The sequence below is a fragment of the Suillus subaureus genome (genome assembly GCF_016647635.1).
Source record: "Suillus subaureus strain MN1 chromosome Unknown BJ212scaffold_2, whole genome shotgun sequence".
Taxonomy (NCBI): domain Eukaryota; kingdom Fungi; phylum Basidiomycota; class Agaricomycetes; order Boletales; family Suillaceae; genus Suillus; species Suillus subaureus.
This window is the reverse complement of record NW_024538558.1, coordinates 1,249,922-1,265,540: the sequence shown is the minus strand read 5'-3', so window position 1 is coordinate 1,265,540 and position 15,619 is coordinate 1,249,922. Positions and strand designations below refer to the sequence as shown.

General features: G+C 48.7%; 4 protein-coding genes across 4 annotated transcripts; 3 read left to right on the top strand and 1 right to left on the bottom strand.

Annotated features, from left to right (window-relative positions):
* Positions 1 to 5: 5 nt before the first annotated feature.
* BJ212DRAFT_1295188 (CTLH/CRA C-terminal to lish motif domain-containing protein) lies at positions 6 to 2,875 on the top strand (the record flags this gene model as incomplete). Its single annotated transcript, XM_041332295.1, has 7 exons — positions 6 to 468; positions 524 to 703; positions 754 to 812; positions 1,443 to 1,473; positions 1,793 to 1,913; positions 2,071 to 2,266; positions 2,459 to 2,875. 7 exons carry the CDS (start codon positions 6 to 8, stop codon positions 2,873 to 2,875), a joined length of 1,467 nt encoding a protein of 488 aa, XP_041199102.1.
* A 676-nt stretch (positions 2,876 to 3,551) lies between these two features.
* On the top strand, positions 3,552 to 7,779 carry BJ212DRAFT_1295187 (uncharacterized protein; the record flags this gene model as incomplete). Its single annotated transcript, XM_041332294.1, has 8 exons — positions 3,552 to 4,058; positions 4,111 to 4,254; positions 4,307 to 6,677; positions 6,726 to 6,984; positions 7,035 to 7,176; positions 7,225 to 7,494; positions 7,548 to 7,645; positions 7,689 to 7,779. 8 exons carry the CDS (start codon positions 3,552 to 3,554, stop codon positions 7,777 to 7,779), a joined length of 3,882 nt encoding a protein of 1,293 aa, XP_041199101.1.
* Positions 7,780 to 9,121: 1,342 nt separating this feature from the next.
* BJ212DRAFT_1295186 (uncharacterized protein) lies at positions 9,122 to 9,634 on the top strand (the record flags this gene model as incomplete). Its single annotated transcript, XM_041332293.1, has 4 exons — positions 9,122 to 9,144; positions 9,168 to 9,263; positions 9,293 to 9,326; positions 9,374 to 9,634. The coding sequence occupies 4 exons, from the start codon at positions 9,122 to 9,124 to the stop codon at positions 9,632 to 9,634; spliced, it is 414 nt and encodes a 137-aa protein (XP_041199100.1).
* A 1,716-nt stretch (positions 9,635 to 11,350) lies between these two features.
* BJ212DRAFT_304819 (DNA polymerase family A-domain-containing protein) lies at positions 11,351 to 15,491 on the bottom strand. Its single transcript, XM_041342871.1, has 3 exons — positions 15,127 to 15,491; positions 13,663 to 15,074; positions 11,351 to 13,610 (listed from the first exon to the last, which is right to left on the bottom strand). Exons 1-3 carry the CDS (start codon positions 15,317 to 15,319, stop codon positions 11,634 to 11,636), a joined length of 3,582 nt encoding a protein of 1,193 aa, XP_041199099.1. The 5' UTR covers positions 15,320 to 15,491; the 3' UTR covers positions 11,351 to 11,633.
* Positions 15,492 to 15,619: the final 128 nt, after the last annotated feature.

Sequence of the window (15,619 nt, the reverse complement as noted above, 5' to 3'; positions counted from 1 at the left end):
ACATCATGCCTGTTAAACGCCTAAAACTCTCAGAAGATAGCGATGTTGACGCGTCTGGTGCAGACCACGAACAGAGTGATAATGATCTCGAAGCTGAAGCACAGCAATCCACGACCTCTATTTCTTCATTGGAAGACGACGATTCTCCAGACACGGAGGCTGAAATTGCGGATAAAAGAATAACAAAGTCGAAGAAAACATTAAAACGAAAGCGGCGGGCAACAGAGCCCTCACAATTTGGTGCTACCCTGCAAGGCCTGCTTGACACCATTGCACCGTCGGACCTGCCGTTATCTCTCAAACCTTCTATCGCGCGCCAGAAAAATGGTGCAAAGCTTGAATTGAAGGCCCACAGAGTGATTCAAATAGAGAAGAAGGAAAAGGCGGACAAAGGACGCGTACGGGATGTTATCGGAGGCTGGGGCGGCGAGAGTGAACGCTCCTTGCGCAAGGTTGCTCAACGAGGAGGTGCGTATCATAATATTGCTTGCATTATCCTATCATGCATTGAAAATATCTCAAGTGGTGAAACTCTTTAATACTATTCAACAATCGCAGGTAGCGGCAGGCGTTGCTGCCGAACAGTCAAAAGGCTTGCGAGGAACGGGGAAACCTGCCCTTCCAGCACCCCTGTTGGACAAGAAACCGAAAGGAAAACAAAAGGCCAAGCACAAGGACAATATTATCGGGAGAGGAAATCCAGGTTGGTGTCTGAATTGATGTGGCAAACATGAAGTGATGTACCTTTTACAGCGACAATCGGGAAGGACGATTTCTTTGACATGATCAGGTCAGGTGGCATTGTCTCAAAAGTATAGGCGGCTTGCGCCTAGTCTCTCATACACAGGCCGTATACGAATGAAGATAACCGTTTCTTCGTGAATTTTACCCCTACGTCGGCATGGCGTCTGCTCAGATGATTTATCAGGGACTAGTGGGCTCAAACACTTTGCTTGTCGTGGCTCGCAATGGAGGAACTCGCGTTGTATTGGCAGTATCAGACTGTGTACGACAGCTGGTAACAGTTCGCATTCAAGGGCGACGAATTACTTCGCACAATATGATACGGTCAACCCCTTTTGTGCCATGATTCTCAGCCTCATCTCCGTCTACCACTGACATCGGACTTCGATGCACCCGCACGTCATTCATATGCGGGGAGAACCTTTGGTTCATATCTTGAGAACTAAGCGCGATTTTGGGTATGGAATTTATTATTTATGCGACGCAGCGTGTGTGTAAGCTGGTGTATCCATTCGCTAACGATTAAATTCTAAAACAATGCTGCAAGTGATACAGGAGAAGTTACATGCGGCGTCGAGTGTTATGGCATTCGAGCAGTCATTTTTCCGCCTACTTTCATAGACATATGTGATACTGGTTGCTCATTTCCATTTTTAAGCATCCCTATATGTACTTGAATCTGATCATCATAATCTCAGAGCAGGGTGTACTATCCCTTACGGTCTATTCGTGAGTGCCGTGAGCCACTTTCAATTGGGGATGTAGGGGATAGTACTGGCTAATTTTGGTCATTCATGGCTATACTACTCAACGAAAGAACCTTACTGTACTGGTATAAGTACTGTCTGCATATATAGGACCCTACCCCGTGGCCAAGAAGGCGATAAAGATGTGAGGACTGCGATCTGGATTCGACCGCGTCTTGACTGAAGGTTGCCAAATCAGAACTCAATAAGGTTAGCACGTTGCCAAACCTGCCCTGAAGTGGCGCAGAGCTTAAATTCCTTTTACCTTCACCCCCGTCACATCTATGGTGTGTATTTTCAAGCTTCATTCGTGCGGCGTATCTCTTATGATTGTCGGCCAAACTTCAAACTTCAGCCTCCGAGGACCACAATTCGTAAAGAAGAGTGGGAGCGACGTCTATGCGAGGTTCAGGTCACAAAAGAGTGAGTGTTTATCCTTGCTTTCTGCGCCTAAAAGATGAAAAATCATCAATGGGAATCTCTCTGAAATTTGAGATGAGAAAAGATATTGCATGTATTATCTGATATATCCTCGTTACACGCCGTATTTTGAGCGTTTACTGACATTCTTGCTTGTTAGTGATTTGAACCGACTTATTATGGACTATCTCGTTATCGAGGGATACAAGTCTGCCGCAGAGGAATTCAGCGATGAAGCCAACGTTCCACCACCCGTAGACTTCGAGAGTATCGAAAGTCGCATGGTGATTCGAGAAGCCCTGCAACGGGGCGATATTGAGGAAGCTATTTCTCGCATGAATGACCTGAATCCTGAGGTAGGGTCACGTGTTATTTTTTTCGTAGCTTTTATACCAAGGACGTAAGATTAAAACGTTTCATGCACCACTCTCAGATTTCTTCGGAAGTCGGTGATGAGATCTGTAAACCAAAACTTCAGTCTTCAATATGATCCGTCCTTGATTTATTTCACATGTGGAATGGACGAATTCTTACCCTTGCATTTCCAGATCCTTGATACGAACCCTGCATTGTATTTTCACCTTCAGCAGCAGAAGCTAATTGAGCACATTCGGCATGGGCGTATCACAGAGGCATTGAAATTTGCGCAAGACGAACTCGCTCCAAGAGGTGAAGAAAGTCCGGAGTTTCTTGCAGAGCTGGAACGTACGATGGCACTTTTGGCGTTCGACTCTTCATCCTCGGCACCTGCGGCCATATCCGAACTTCTGTCGCCCGCACAGCGGATGAAAACTGCGGGTGAGGTTAATGCTGCAATTCTTGAAAGCCTCAGCCAGGGAAAAGAGGTAAAGCTGGTGCAGCTTTTGAAGCTTTTGTGTTGGAGTGAGGGGATGTTGGCAGAACGTGCAGATTTTCCCAAGGTCTGCGCCTTGGCATTTGGATTCGATTGGTTTTGCTCAACTTGAAGCCCTCAGATTGATCTTCAAGAGGGATTGATGGCGACGGGGAGAAAAGAAGCAACAGTGACAGATGATTCCATTATGCGAGAATGAGGGACAGTATGTACAGTACGGAGTGTATAGCAGAGGACGTAACATGGCTAAGTTGAGTAAGTGATGAAATGGGCAGTGGTCAGTCCTAAGGATACGAGATTGTTCCTGACAGGCCTGTAGGATCACGGCTCCGTGGAATAACCGTTGTTCAATGATCTAACTCGGTTTAGCTACGGTGAGAGTAACCCGGGTTGCGACTTGATGGTAAAACGAAGAACAACGGCAAGAACAAGGAGGTACTATAAAGTACCATAACCATGCATGGCGGCCATGAGGCAGTTGATATATGATAGAATTGATTTTTTTTGGGTTTTTGTTTTGAAAACTCCCCCTTGGGGCTTACTTAAGTAAGCTAAGCTTATGGTCGTATGCCACACTTTCTAGCGCCAACGGGCAAGTTTGACCACCTTACGACGACTCTCTTCCTTGCTCATACTCGTCGTCTGAGTATCAGTCCTCTTTATAGGTATTCTTACTAGCATAAATAAACGGAAGGTGTGCGGTCCTCCCACTGTATCTACCATCGTAGCAATGGCTCACAAACAGATCAGGAAACCGTTGGAGAGAGCTGTTAATGCCCTCCTACTCTATGTCAGAGGATACTAGGTCGTCGAGCGCACCTAGACCTCGCCGTGTCCTCGTTCTATCAAATCCAGATCCAGGCGATTCTAGTAGTAGTGAGGATGAACGTCCTCGTCACCCTCGCCATCATCCCCAGGCTTCTAACTCTTCCTTGAATCAACATTCAACATCAGTAATTCCAACTCCACCACTGCGTCCTCCAAGACCCCCCGCTCCTCCCTTGACAACCGATCTACCACAGCATTATCCTCCATCCCGTTCAAATCCCAATCTATCCTCTCCTTCGAGTCAGAGCTCAAATGCAGTCGAATCAACTCCTCCACCAAGCACTCCCGGTCAAACAGCACACTCAGATTTGAGTAATTCAGTCATTGCTATTGACGATGGTACAACGCTCGTTGAACGTACCGAGTCCGCTCAACCCCCTACTCGTCTCCAGAAGATCGCCGATGTTCTCCACTTTCGCCATCGCAGACCCTCACATCGACATCTTGGATCTGAGGTTTCTCTCCATGTGAGCTATTTTTTATTTTTGTTTGGTCGTTATCTCACATTCATACTTTCAGTCTCCATCCCCTTCTTCATCGTCGACTGTACCACATCTGCTTCCGTGGGTTATTATGGTAACCTATGACTGTCATGCCTATACAGCTGTCGATATCACAAATGCAAATAGCGCAGCTTTCATCTGGGAACGCATTTTTGCTGATGTGCGCCGATTCTTCTCATTCCATTTCAATCCTGACCAAGCACCTACCGCAGCTCAAAGTACCGCATGAAGATCAATGTGGACAGCTCTCCATTTATCGCACCCAAATCGGCAAAGTCGCGATCGGTGAACCACTATCAGACGATAACCTAATTCGGCTGGTTCGTGATCGAGGTGACAGTGAGGGGAGCTTGAAGTTCTTGGTTTGTCCTTCTCAAGCAAGGGTTCAGGACCCTTCGCTCCTAAACTCGCCAGTCAAATCCGTGCCCCCGCCCCCCGTGCCAGTATTCAGCCCCTTGGTTCCAAGGCCACGGCCATCCAAGTCTTCTCGCCCGGAGAGTGTATCTTCTGAAGATCTAACGCCGGATGCAGGCTATGAGCCATCTGTGATATCTGATGACATCGATGATTCAGATAACAGGAGTACGATGAGGCCACCTCCTCACTCCAATTCATCTGCCACCATGTTATCGTCACCACCACAAAGTGCACGATATGAAGACCGTCAACCTTCTCCCGCGTCCGCAAAAACACCGCATTCAGCAGGCGTCGATCGCCATCGTTACGATTCGTCTCATGGACAGAGTCTTCCCTCTTCTCAATCTACTCCTATTCATGAGAATTTCCTCAATAAACACCACCTGCGGAGAGGTTCAGATGCAGAGACAGTTGATCAAGCTTTTCGCGACGTTGAACGTCCAGCGGGGCTAGCTGGGGAATGGACAAAACCACAGGATAATGGCATCCATCGGGCGCGAGCTATGATACTGCGACCCGAAAGATTGACAACTTCCGACGATCATGCAGGACTCGCAGCCACCCGTGACAGCGAGGCGGGATCTGTGGTGAGAAAGCCTTCTCCACCTTCGTCGTCGGGAATGACGCGTTCGCCCAAGAGGAGACCATCACACGTTGAGTATTCCCGCCCATCTCAGAACAAGCAGAAGGGGGGAGGAGGCAAGCCTGTTCCATCACACTATATATCTACACATAAACCAGCCGATTCTCCGACTCCCACAAGGTCGCTCAATAAAGCGAAGAGCACAGAGGTTCTCAAGGGCTCGAAGCCCCCTCTGCCACACATACTTCGCCCTTCACCGAGCCGGCCCCATCTTCCTACTCCGTCCGGTTCGGGCACCAATTCCTATCCAAGACCCCTAGATTTAGGACCCAGACCCAGGCCATCTCAAAGCAGGCCCGATATTGTCAATGTGGACACCACCACATATACTCGCGCTCAACAACCATCAGCGAGCGGCACTCTTGGCTATCTGTCACCCACTCAGGAACCATGTCCGCGCCCACATTCTGCCTCGCCCTCCCAGCAGCGTTACCCTACCAATGACGCACATCGCGACCGTGATGATTTTAGGCCCACTCACCAAACTCAGTCCAGCAGCGGCTCTTCAAGGTTTGGTGAAGTTCCCCTGAGAGAGGATAATTATGGGGGAATCACCCTTCCGTCATCCCTAAGACCTGGTCCTTATGCTGGTTCTCCAGCTCGCACCAACCCTCCATCTGAAACTCCTCCCCGCAGCCCCGTTACTTCTCGGCCGAGTACGTCGAATAATACATGCGGACTTACCTTTACTTCCACCGGGACGATCGTACCTTCGACTTTCAAGACTGATTCTGGTGCCAGCAGTCAGGAGAGCACAGCCACAGAGTCCACTTTACGTCCGGATGAAAAGGACAAGCCGGTCTGGGATATCAGACTCAGACCCTTCATAACGTCGGATTCCTCGGACGATGGAGTTGGCACTAATGAAACTTACGGGACCGCGTCTTCTGATCTGTGGTCGCGCAAACCCACGTCAGAGAACAATGACACTTCTAGGACTCCCGTGTCTGGTACCAACCAGAATCCCAGTCCTCCACGTCCCGCTCTTCACGTTACAACTCCAAGCTCTGGGCCTGGTGGTATGACGCGCGGTGTCCCAGCCAATTTCCCAGCACCACCTAATTTCATGCCTCAGCTACGCCTTCCTCGACCACGTACGCCGAAGACTAGGCACAAAAGCAGCACGTTTGAGGAATCTACTTGGGCGCATCGTCCTCCTCCAGAGGATGTCTACGATCGGCTCGAGGAGTTCTTCCCGGAGCATGATCTCGACAAACCCGTCATTGAAGCTAATTCTGGCGGGACATCGCCCACTGCCATAGACCATACCTACGGGATTCCAAACATCGTTGATAGAGACAAGGCGCTGGTACGACCGAAGAAGTCCATCCGTATCGTTGCGGAAGAACACAAGAAGCGGATAGATCGCTTTTCTAGGGGTGATCTATCAGCCGACAACAGTATCTGGCGGAAGAGGAGCACGAAGTTATGGGGAAGTCGCATTGAGGAAGTCGATACCTCGTCACAGACGAAGGCGAACTACAACAAGACGCTCCCTGACTCTCCGGCGGGTGGTCCCAGACGTGAGCTTTCTGCTTTTCTTTACCATACTGAGCTAAACTGTAATTCAGCGATATTCAAATGGGTCCGTGGTGAACTCATTGGCAAAGGAACGTATGGTCGCGTATATCTTGCCCTCAATGCCACCACGGGCGAGATGATTGCTGTCAAGCAAGTTGAAATCCCCATAACCGCCAGTGACAGAAAAGACAACCGTCAGATGAGCTTCGTACAGGCCCTCAAAATGGAGAGCGAGACATTGAAGGATCTCGATCATCCTCACATCGTGCAATACCTTGGATTCGAGGAGACACCGACGTTCTTGAGCATGTAAGCGCTGCGGAAACCATCTTTGATGATATACTCATTCGTGTTTTCAGTTTCTTAGAATACGTACCCGGAGGCTCGGTCGGAAGCTGTCTGCGAGACCATGGCAAATTCGACGAGGAAGTTACGAAATCGTTCACTGGACAGATTCTCGAGGGTCTGGAATATCTCCATTCCAAGAATATCATACACCGAGTAAGCTTTATCTATGATTGTTTGTTCGTACCTCATTGTTTTGTATAGGATTTGAAGGCAGACAATATCTTGGTGGAGAAAACGGGAATTTGCAAGATCTCTGACTTTGGTATTTCAAAACGCACAGATGATATCAATGGCATGGCTTCTACGGCGATGCAGGGCACAGTTTTCTGGATGGCACCGGAGGTCATACATCCGCAGAAAAAAGGCTATAACTCCAAAATTGACATATGGAGTGTGGGCTGCGTCGTCCTCGAGATGTGGGCAGGGAAGCGGCCATGGAGTGATGATGAAGCTATAACAGTCATGTTCAAGGTCATTTCTTCGTATATGGTGCAAAGTGCGGTGCACTCATGAGTTTGCTGCAGGTATACCAAAATAAGCAACCCCCGCCCATACCTTCCGACGTGGTGCTATCCGATCTTGCAAAAGACTTCAAGGATAGATGTTTCGCAATGCAAGTGTTGTTATTTACCGTCTTGTTTGCCGTGCTCACGAACGATGCTTAGTGATCCGGAGGACCGCTCGAGCGCTGCGGACCTTCAACTACACCCATACCTGGAACTTCCGGAGGGCTGGGTATTCAACGATTTTAAGTAGGACCTCATTCGGACATTATTTTTCTATGTCATTCCCTATATCACCCATTTCTTATCGCATTTGCTCTTATTTGTTTCAATCGCGCATCTTTCTTTGTTGTTTCGCATGCTGTTTCATAATGACCATTATAATTTTTTGTACTTGTGGAGGGTGTGTTCATACATAATTGCTTCACGTATCCAAGTTGACTTCGAAATTATGTGACTAGAGTTTGGTGTCCTCATAAATGACAGTTCCTTCACGAAGTTCACAGAATTCTGGTCAGTACTTGTCGATAAATTTGGATCGAATGAGCGGCGCTCAAATCATGAAACAGGTTTGGGGCCTTTAGGTTCCTGAGGCAGACTTTCCGCCACATTTAGAATCCTAGATTTTGATTCAAACCTTAAAAAGCCGGAGCACTTCGTCGCAACCTAGGAATGTTTTCCAAACCGCAGTTCAGGTGTAAGCGATGGTTACAACATAGTCACAGAGATTGAAAGGCTCGTTTAGCTATTTCGAACATTAGGGCCTACCCCCCTTCTGGATATCACTTTAGAGACTGGGTGTTTTGACACGCGGACCTGCAAAACACTGACGTTTGTCGGCAGCATGAGGGCTTTAGAACGATAATATTTATAAACACATCTACAGTAAATGGTTGATACACTATTTCTGACGAACGCACTGCATGATCAGAAGTGGAACAGCTGAAGTGACGGATCGCCGGCTCAAATAAATTTTTAGCGTTTTAGTGACACGATCAATGATCATGCTCACACCCTGTGAAAATCTGGCGCCAATGTGTTAGGCTCGAGAGCATACCGACTCGGACCTTGCTGTTAGTCTCCTAGTGCGTGGGCTAGATCGACACACGCTGTTGCCCCAGTTTTCTTCGTCGATCGTCACCGGAAAACGACTCTGGGGTATCCCCCTTCAAGTGATGAGAAGCTTGACAAGGAAATGAGGGGATTTTTTCTAGCAAGACCACGACACCCCATCGTCCCTGCAGAGCAAGTTTGGACCCTGCAACATCGTTCTAGGAACCTGGTCTACGATAGAGTGGACCAACCCCTGCTGTGAAAATAATATATAAGCTCAATGTAAGCTTTCAACTTGATCACACTGACTTGATGCTTCTATGAAATGCACATGCGCGACGTGATCTGAATTTCAGAACTATGAATTGTTAGAAATGCTGCATTTCAGCGGCCTTTCTGGAATAGTAACGAACATTCCACTAACCAGAGCGCTGACCCTGATCAAGAAAGCCCTGAAATGTGTGGACCCAAAACTCGAGCAGATCTTGGAGCTTAGCTGAAGTCTTGAAGTGATAGTACTTACCACATTCCACAGTACTGTAATGGTTCTATTAGTAACGGGAATGTGTTTGTTAATATTTGATTCAGAACCTTGTCAATCAATCCGGAATTGGACGAAATCAGAAATATTGTTCAAGGCAGACTCGGAAGAAGACTGCAAGTGCAAGTCTTAAAGCTCGCCTTGTAAGTCAGAAATGTCTTGATCTCTCCAGACTGCCCCAACCCCTAGGCGTTCGTTTAACTAACGTGTGTCCTCTCTCTTACCTACCCCACTCTCTCATTTTTCTTCACAGCGTCGTAATGTAACATCTGGCTCTCTTCATCCTCTGCTCTTCCCCAGTTCGGCGTCATACGACCCCGCCCACGCTACGGACCCAACGCATCCCGCCGCCCGGTGGAAAACACATGCCTTCCCGAATTTCTGCTGCACCACATTCACGCTGCGCGTTGCGCCAAAGGATGCACTTCTACGCCTAGAATTCAAGGGGCGCGTGCTTGTGCAGCGCTCTACCACAGTGTCCCGGGGGATTTGGAAGGACTGTCCCAGGATGTGAGCATCGTCTCTATGATTTCGAAAAATAAAGATGAATAAAAGGGCGGCGGTGCGCAATAGGATCACGACGCGCATTAGGGATGCTTTGAACCCATTGTCATCTAGGGTGCAGATGCTGAGTCCAGAAAGCGCGTACAAGGTAGACACGGTGGTAAGGAGTGCATTCCTTTAGAATCAGCGCCGTCAAACATTATTTGCAAGCCTAAGCAAAAATTTGATTGGTTCGGTCTACAAGTCGAACCTCGCTAGTAGCTTGTTATCCTCGGCCACACCGTCTAGTTTTGGGCTTGTACCGAATCCTTCTCCTACCGAGCATCTAATTTTCCAAGGTATGTTATCAAACGAAGTATTTCTTCTCTCCTAACAAGAACTAAGACTGGCCATATGTCATGTCATGTCGTGTCGCCTTCTATTCTGAGCTGCCGGATACTCCTCCCCGATCTTATACAACATATACTGCAGGTCTCGAGTGCATTCTAGAGTAGTCGGTGGAGCTCGATGCGCTGTATGTACTGGACAAGAAAGAAAGAAAGAAAGAAACAACCTGCCCACATTGTAACCGAATAACCCGAAGCAGATTGCAACTAACGAGGACGAGCTCCCCACGCTATTCGACTTCAATAAGTCCGAGACATGCGTCAACAAGGAGAAGCGGTCTATCGTGATTGTCGCCGTCTAACGAGTTGTTCTCAGAGGGTCGACAATACGCTTACTATTCCATATGCAGATTGTCTTATTGTCGCCTGATGACATCTTGCAGTGGCCATTTGAAAGAGCATACACTCCGCCTTGCTCCATCTTGATTTGGCGCGACTCAGTTCCGGGCTCTCTGTTTTTTACATGAGCATTGTTCTATCGTTTAATTCATGGGAGAAATGACCGTTTGGAGACTACGAGAGTGAGTGACCACACTGTCCTGCCATGCCCGATCCAAACCCTTCGATCATCTCTCAATTCATGTTTCACTATTGAACGCACCCCCTCTTGCAATTGTCTTGCCGTCCACTGACAGCATCAGTGCCAATATACTTCCACCCGTACTTTTCATGGTTCACCAACAACAGGTCCTGTGTCGTAGGTCCGATTCCGCATCTTGCTGCCACTCACGCTGTGTACGCTACCTTGCAAGAAGGCGAAATTCCTTATAGAGTTCTTATTTCCCTCAAATCCATGCTTCAGATTTGGTCTTTTGGTTTGCACTAGCAGTGATGCTTCCCGAGGGTCAGCTTTGCAGATGATCCAGGAGGCACAGCTTGTTACTGCAAGGCGTCTGGTGTGTCAATTGACCTGTGGTAATGATCAAACAAGTATAGGCGGTAACAGTCTGCCAGTACTTATGAGTTAATCTGCAGCCCGCGGAGTAGGCGAGTTTCATATCGCATGCAAAGCGGTGCTAATCATCGATTGGAGGCTGTGCTAGCTATGGTTCAATGATACATCTTTTTCTCCTATTACGATCTTCACAAACCACGATAGGCCGCTGATGATCCTCTTTATAGTCTAACCCGATACCTCGTAGCGGTGCACAGGTGTACGATCTCAATATTTTAAGTAACCAGGAACATCCCGAATACACCCATACAGGTAAGCCCGTGGGAGTCGCCCTCCTCGCCGGTTTCAAGTCTCTCGTTCTTAGTGCTGCTGAGGAGGAAATGGCAGGTGTTCCAATTCGACCCGAGTTCGTGCTTGTTGAGAAGGAGAAGGAAAACGGAGTTCCCAGTCCCGCACGTTCAAAGGCACAACTCTAAATTATTGCTTTGACTAATGTTATACAAGGCACCTTGGTGGATGTTGAGAGGCTATCAACGGCATCTGTTCACCCCCTCATGACCCTAGACTCACAAGTCTGTGCGCTGCAATGTAAACAGTCGAACCAGATCTCGTAGCCACAAACATGGAATAGTGTTACTCTGATATTATGCGAGGTCTAATTTAAAACACTACAGCGTAATAAGACACCTATGTGAGGATGATCGTATCGGTATGTCAACCGCTAGCCTTCAGTGTAGGCTGCCTGATTTTAACACTTCTTGCATGGCCTCCCAGTCACCCAGATCCATGGAAGCGTGTTTCGCCGGGCGTCCGCGCTTTTTTCCTTCATTACCAGTCTGGGTGCCACGGATCTTGGCATCGATCACCTGTCCTGATGTCTGCTGCGCAAGATGCTTAATCTCAGGGAACTCAGAGGTAGCTTGGGCTCGCAGCCAAGCCGCGCTCTCAGCACGATGAATAAGACAACTAGGAGGCTCATAGCCTTCGTTAAGCTGGTCGGACGCTTTGGAAGGCGAAGAGTCCGCAATCATGGGGCGTCCATCTTTCCACAATGAACCGTTGTTTGTCTTATCCAAAATACCAGCAATGCCCAGACTTTCTCCAGGGGGGATAGGGTCAGGATGAGAAGGTGTGACACATGGCATATCAACCTCCTTTCTGAGTACTCTGTCAATATCAACGGCTGAGAAGAACGCGACTCCCTGAGGTAAGTCATCCATTCCTAGTTTAAAGGCAAAAAGGCTCCGTGTCCACAGGTTGGCGATCTGCAGCGCGAGTGCAGCTCGATAGCGATCTTCTTCGGCAACCAAGTAGCGTAACTCGTCATGCACCGAGATGAGATAACGTGCCTTGATGCCATATTGTCTGGCCAGATGGTCCATTGCGACAATGAGAAGGTGTAAGTAGTCGACACCAGAGGACTGCACGACCCAATTTATGCGTGATGTCATATAATCTGAACCAAATTTTGCCGGAAGAAGCTCCTTTGACAGGGCAGCTGTGATTCCACATCCGAGAGCTGGAGTTCGTGGTTGATCAGAAAGCGCGATTTCTTCCAGCTTGTTAAACACGAAGCTCTCCGTTCCACCAAACCAGAATTTCCTCCCAAATAAATCCGTGCGATGCGTGTTCTTGCCCTTGGTTGATGAATATAAATTTTCTGCGAGACGTTGAGCTTGATCGGGCAGCATACCGGCATTCGACTGTAGAAGGAGAAGGACTGCATGACGCATCCCAGCACCATAGATTCGGGAATAGTTAAACACCTTCGCTTGGTCACGAGAGATGCCCAGGATGCTTGCTGTCTTTGAATGAAGATCTGTTCCTGCGGCTTTGGTGCCTTCAAGGGTCATCCATCCAAGAGCCGTAGCACCGTGTAATCCAAACTGTGCGTCACCCATACAGCTCGAAATCCATAGCTCTTCTGAGTCCACATCCGCGCCAACGATGGCGTACCCCTTGGGTGCGCGCACCATGGCTTTGAGCTCTGAGCCAACGCGGTTTTTCTTCGCGTTGCTCGCCGTGAGCCATGTCCTCTCGATAGCGCGGCGCGTCACAGTGCCCATTGTAATCACCTGAGGAAGGATGATACCCCATTTCTGGGGTCCGTTCGAAGATTCAGGTGGTTCGAACTGAAGATCTAATGCTTCCTGCTGCCAGACTACCATCTGATTTAAGATGCGATCACGCGCGCTGATCCAATAGCTGCACTGCGCGTTCATGTCCAATGCATCTTTCGCCTCGTCGCCAGGGCTCGTGAGCGTCCCATCCTGCGCATATTTCATGAACGTTTTCCCGAGCGGACTGCCCACGTTCGCCCTCTCTCCGTCTTTATGTGGTAACTTGTAGAAAACGAAACCTCCCTTCAACCGCATGTCTTGTAAGGTGTCATCCGCAGGATCATAGAAGTCAAGCTGAGAAAAACGGGTAGGAAAATCGGCATCCCCCGGAACGCGAAAGGTCCAGCCGTGTTCCCGGGAGTAGAAAAGTGGCCACCCTTGCCAGGACAAACGAAGGAGAATTGGGGCAATGCGATTCCGTACTGTGACGTCCAGCGTGCCGGGAGGCATGTCTTTCTTGGGCTTCGCGAGATCCCAGTACCACTTCGGCCAAAATACCTTTGGTTTGACCTCCTTAGGAGTGGACTTCTTACGTCGGGGAGAAGAATCGGGAATAGTCAATGGGCACGCTGCCGTAGAGTCAAGCTATAAAAGGAAGAAGTCAACAGAAGTTCGGTACATCGACATCGCTACACACCTTATCGGCAGGCACGACACCCCTAGATTTCCCTGCTACTTTGGGTGTCCAATCGAGTTGGGAGAGCCAAGGGTCATCCTTCCAAAACTCGTCCTTCATCCTATCCTTGGCTTGCTCTGCGAGTTCGACAAGTCGCCTTTTCACTTTCCCATCTAATTCCTTGTAAACCCTTTCTGCATCCGCAAGATATGATTCCCAGGACTCGTTCACCGTCAAGAAACTAGAACCCATCGCGAGAATGCCAGCGAATGACACGGGACTAGGGCAGCGGTCGAGAAAAGCCGATAGCACCTTAGAGAACACAGCGTGAGTAACGAAGACGTCTTGCGCGCAGTAGTTGAGATAGTCGTGGATATTATCTGTTATCTCTTCTGGGGCCAACTTCATAAAATCCATCCTGATCTCCTTGTCCATCTGAATATTGCAGTGCAGCTTAGCGACATCAGCCAGCGAATTGGCAGACGTCAGGTCTTCCCAGCGCTTACTTGAGAGATCAGCTTCCACGGCATCGGTATCGGCAGCTTCGAGCTGCGGAAGGCTCTCCTCGAGATCAGCACGGAGACAGCGTAGTTCTTCTCGTTTGATTTCATCGGCCTCCTGGTCGTGTTTAAACTCCACATTACGCATGAGTTCCATAACAGCCTCGACCGCTTCGGCGCGACGAACATTCTGAGTCTCCTTAGATTTGCGGTGCTTCATCCAAGCAGGTCTTTGGTGGGAGGATATTCCTTTCACTGCAACATGCAGAGCCATCGTATCGAGAAAGCGGGACTGAGTTCCATGTAAGCTATACTCCTCCAGAATGCGCGCTCGGTCGTAGCAGATGTTGTGACCAACGACTACGCGCGGGGAACGCGTATCTCCCAAGGGAATGAGGTGCTGTTGCTCAACCGATTCCCCGAGTAACCAGGGCGATATCCAACTGTACCAGGCATTCTTTGAGGCAGCACATGCCATGATGGCATAAGGATGATATGTGGGCATGGTTTCTACGTCAAATGTGAGCACTTCTTCCGCATTCCCCTCGTGCTGTGGGAACTCGACATGCTCGCTGTAGCTCGAACCATCAGCAAGGAAGTGATACTTCGTCCATCCCGACTGAATGTCCCAATGATCGGGTTTTGGAGGAAGTTCGTTGGATGCAAAATCTTTCGCAATGTTCAGCCATGGTTGAGCGGACTGACTGCCGATTCTGTGGAAATGCTCATCGATGTTTGAGCCTAGGAGTGGTGGGAGGGTGAAGCCGATATCAGGAAGAACAGAGCCTTGTTTGGGGTCTAGTCCATGCATTTCCAGATGCTCCTGTGCAATACGAACGAATGCTTTCGATGGTACTGGAAAAGAGAGGTCGCGAAATATTTGCGAATGTAATTCCCGAGAAAGGAGCTGAACTCCAAGCTCATTGCGCTTGACTGTCCGATATAATTAGTTGCGGGAGAATAGAATTGAAGCAACATAGCGCACCATGATGCTTCACTGTTTTTCGGACTATGTCACGTTCTTTTTCTCTTCCTTTTTTCACGTCAGTTCCGCCTATGACAGGTCGCGGTTGTACATGATTATAATGTTGCTTTTGCTTCTGAACGAGTGCAGCTGCTCGAGCAGAGGTCTGCAAGTGTCGAGCCGACCCACTGGGTTTCCGCACAAGGTTTAGCATTCGTAGTTAGCATTCAGGTTAGACTTGCGCTACTAGATGTCGCGCAGGCAAAGTAAAAGTTCGTACGAGTCGCTGTGGAATGAGCGATGGGGTCTATGCTGATTAGTTTTCTTCCTATACAAGTGATTGCCGTTGTGCTGGCTCGTCTTGTAAAAGGAAATTCTGCGCGAATTTGGGTCTAGCACTATAGAAGATTTCTTTTGCGCATCAATATGCATAACGTAGTATATTGTTGTCTATCTTGTACTGCGAAAATAGCATCCGAGTCTGCGTGCATGGTACGTTGCAGATGTCAAGGAG

What these genes read in the sequence shown, in the direction of transcription:
- BJ212DRAFT_304819 (XM_041342871.1), bottom strand. Translation starts at nt 15,319, where the DNA reads ATGCTAAACCTTGTGCGGAAACCCAGTGGGTCGGCTCGACACTTGCAG. An exon ending in AAAAACAGTGAAGCATCATG is followed by an intron (nt 15,075 to 15,126) that starts GTGCGCTATGTT and finishes TATATCGGACAG; the next exon opens with TCAAGCGCAATGAGCTTGGA. An exon ending in GTGTCGTGCCTGCCGATAAG is followed by an intron (nt 13,611 to 13,662) that starts GTGTGTAGCGAT and finishes TTCCTTTTATAG; the next exon opens with CTTGACTCTACGGCAGCGTG.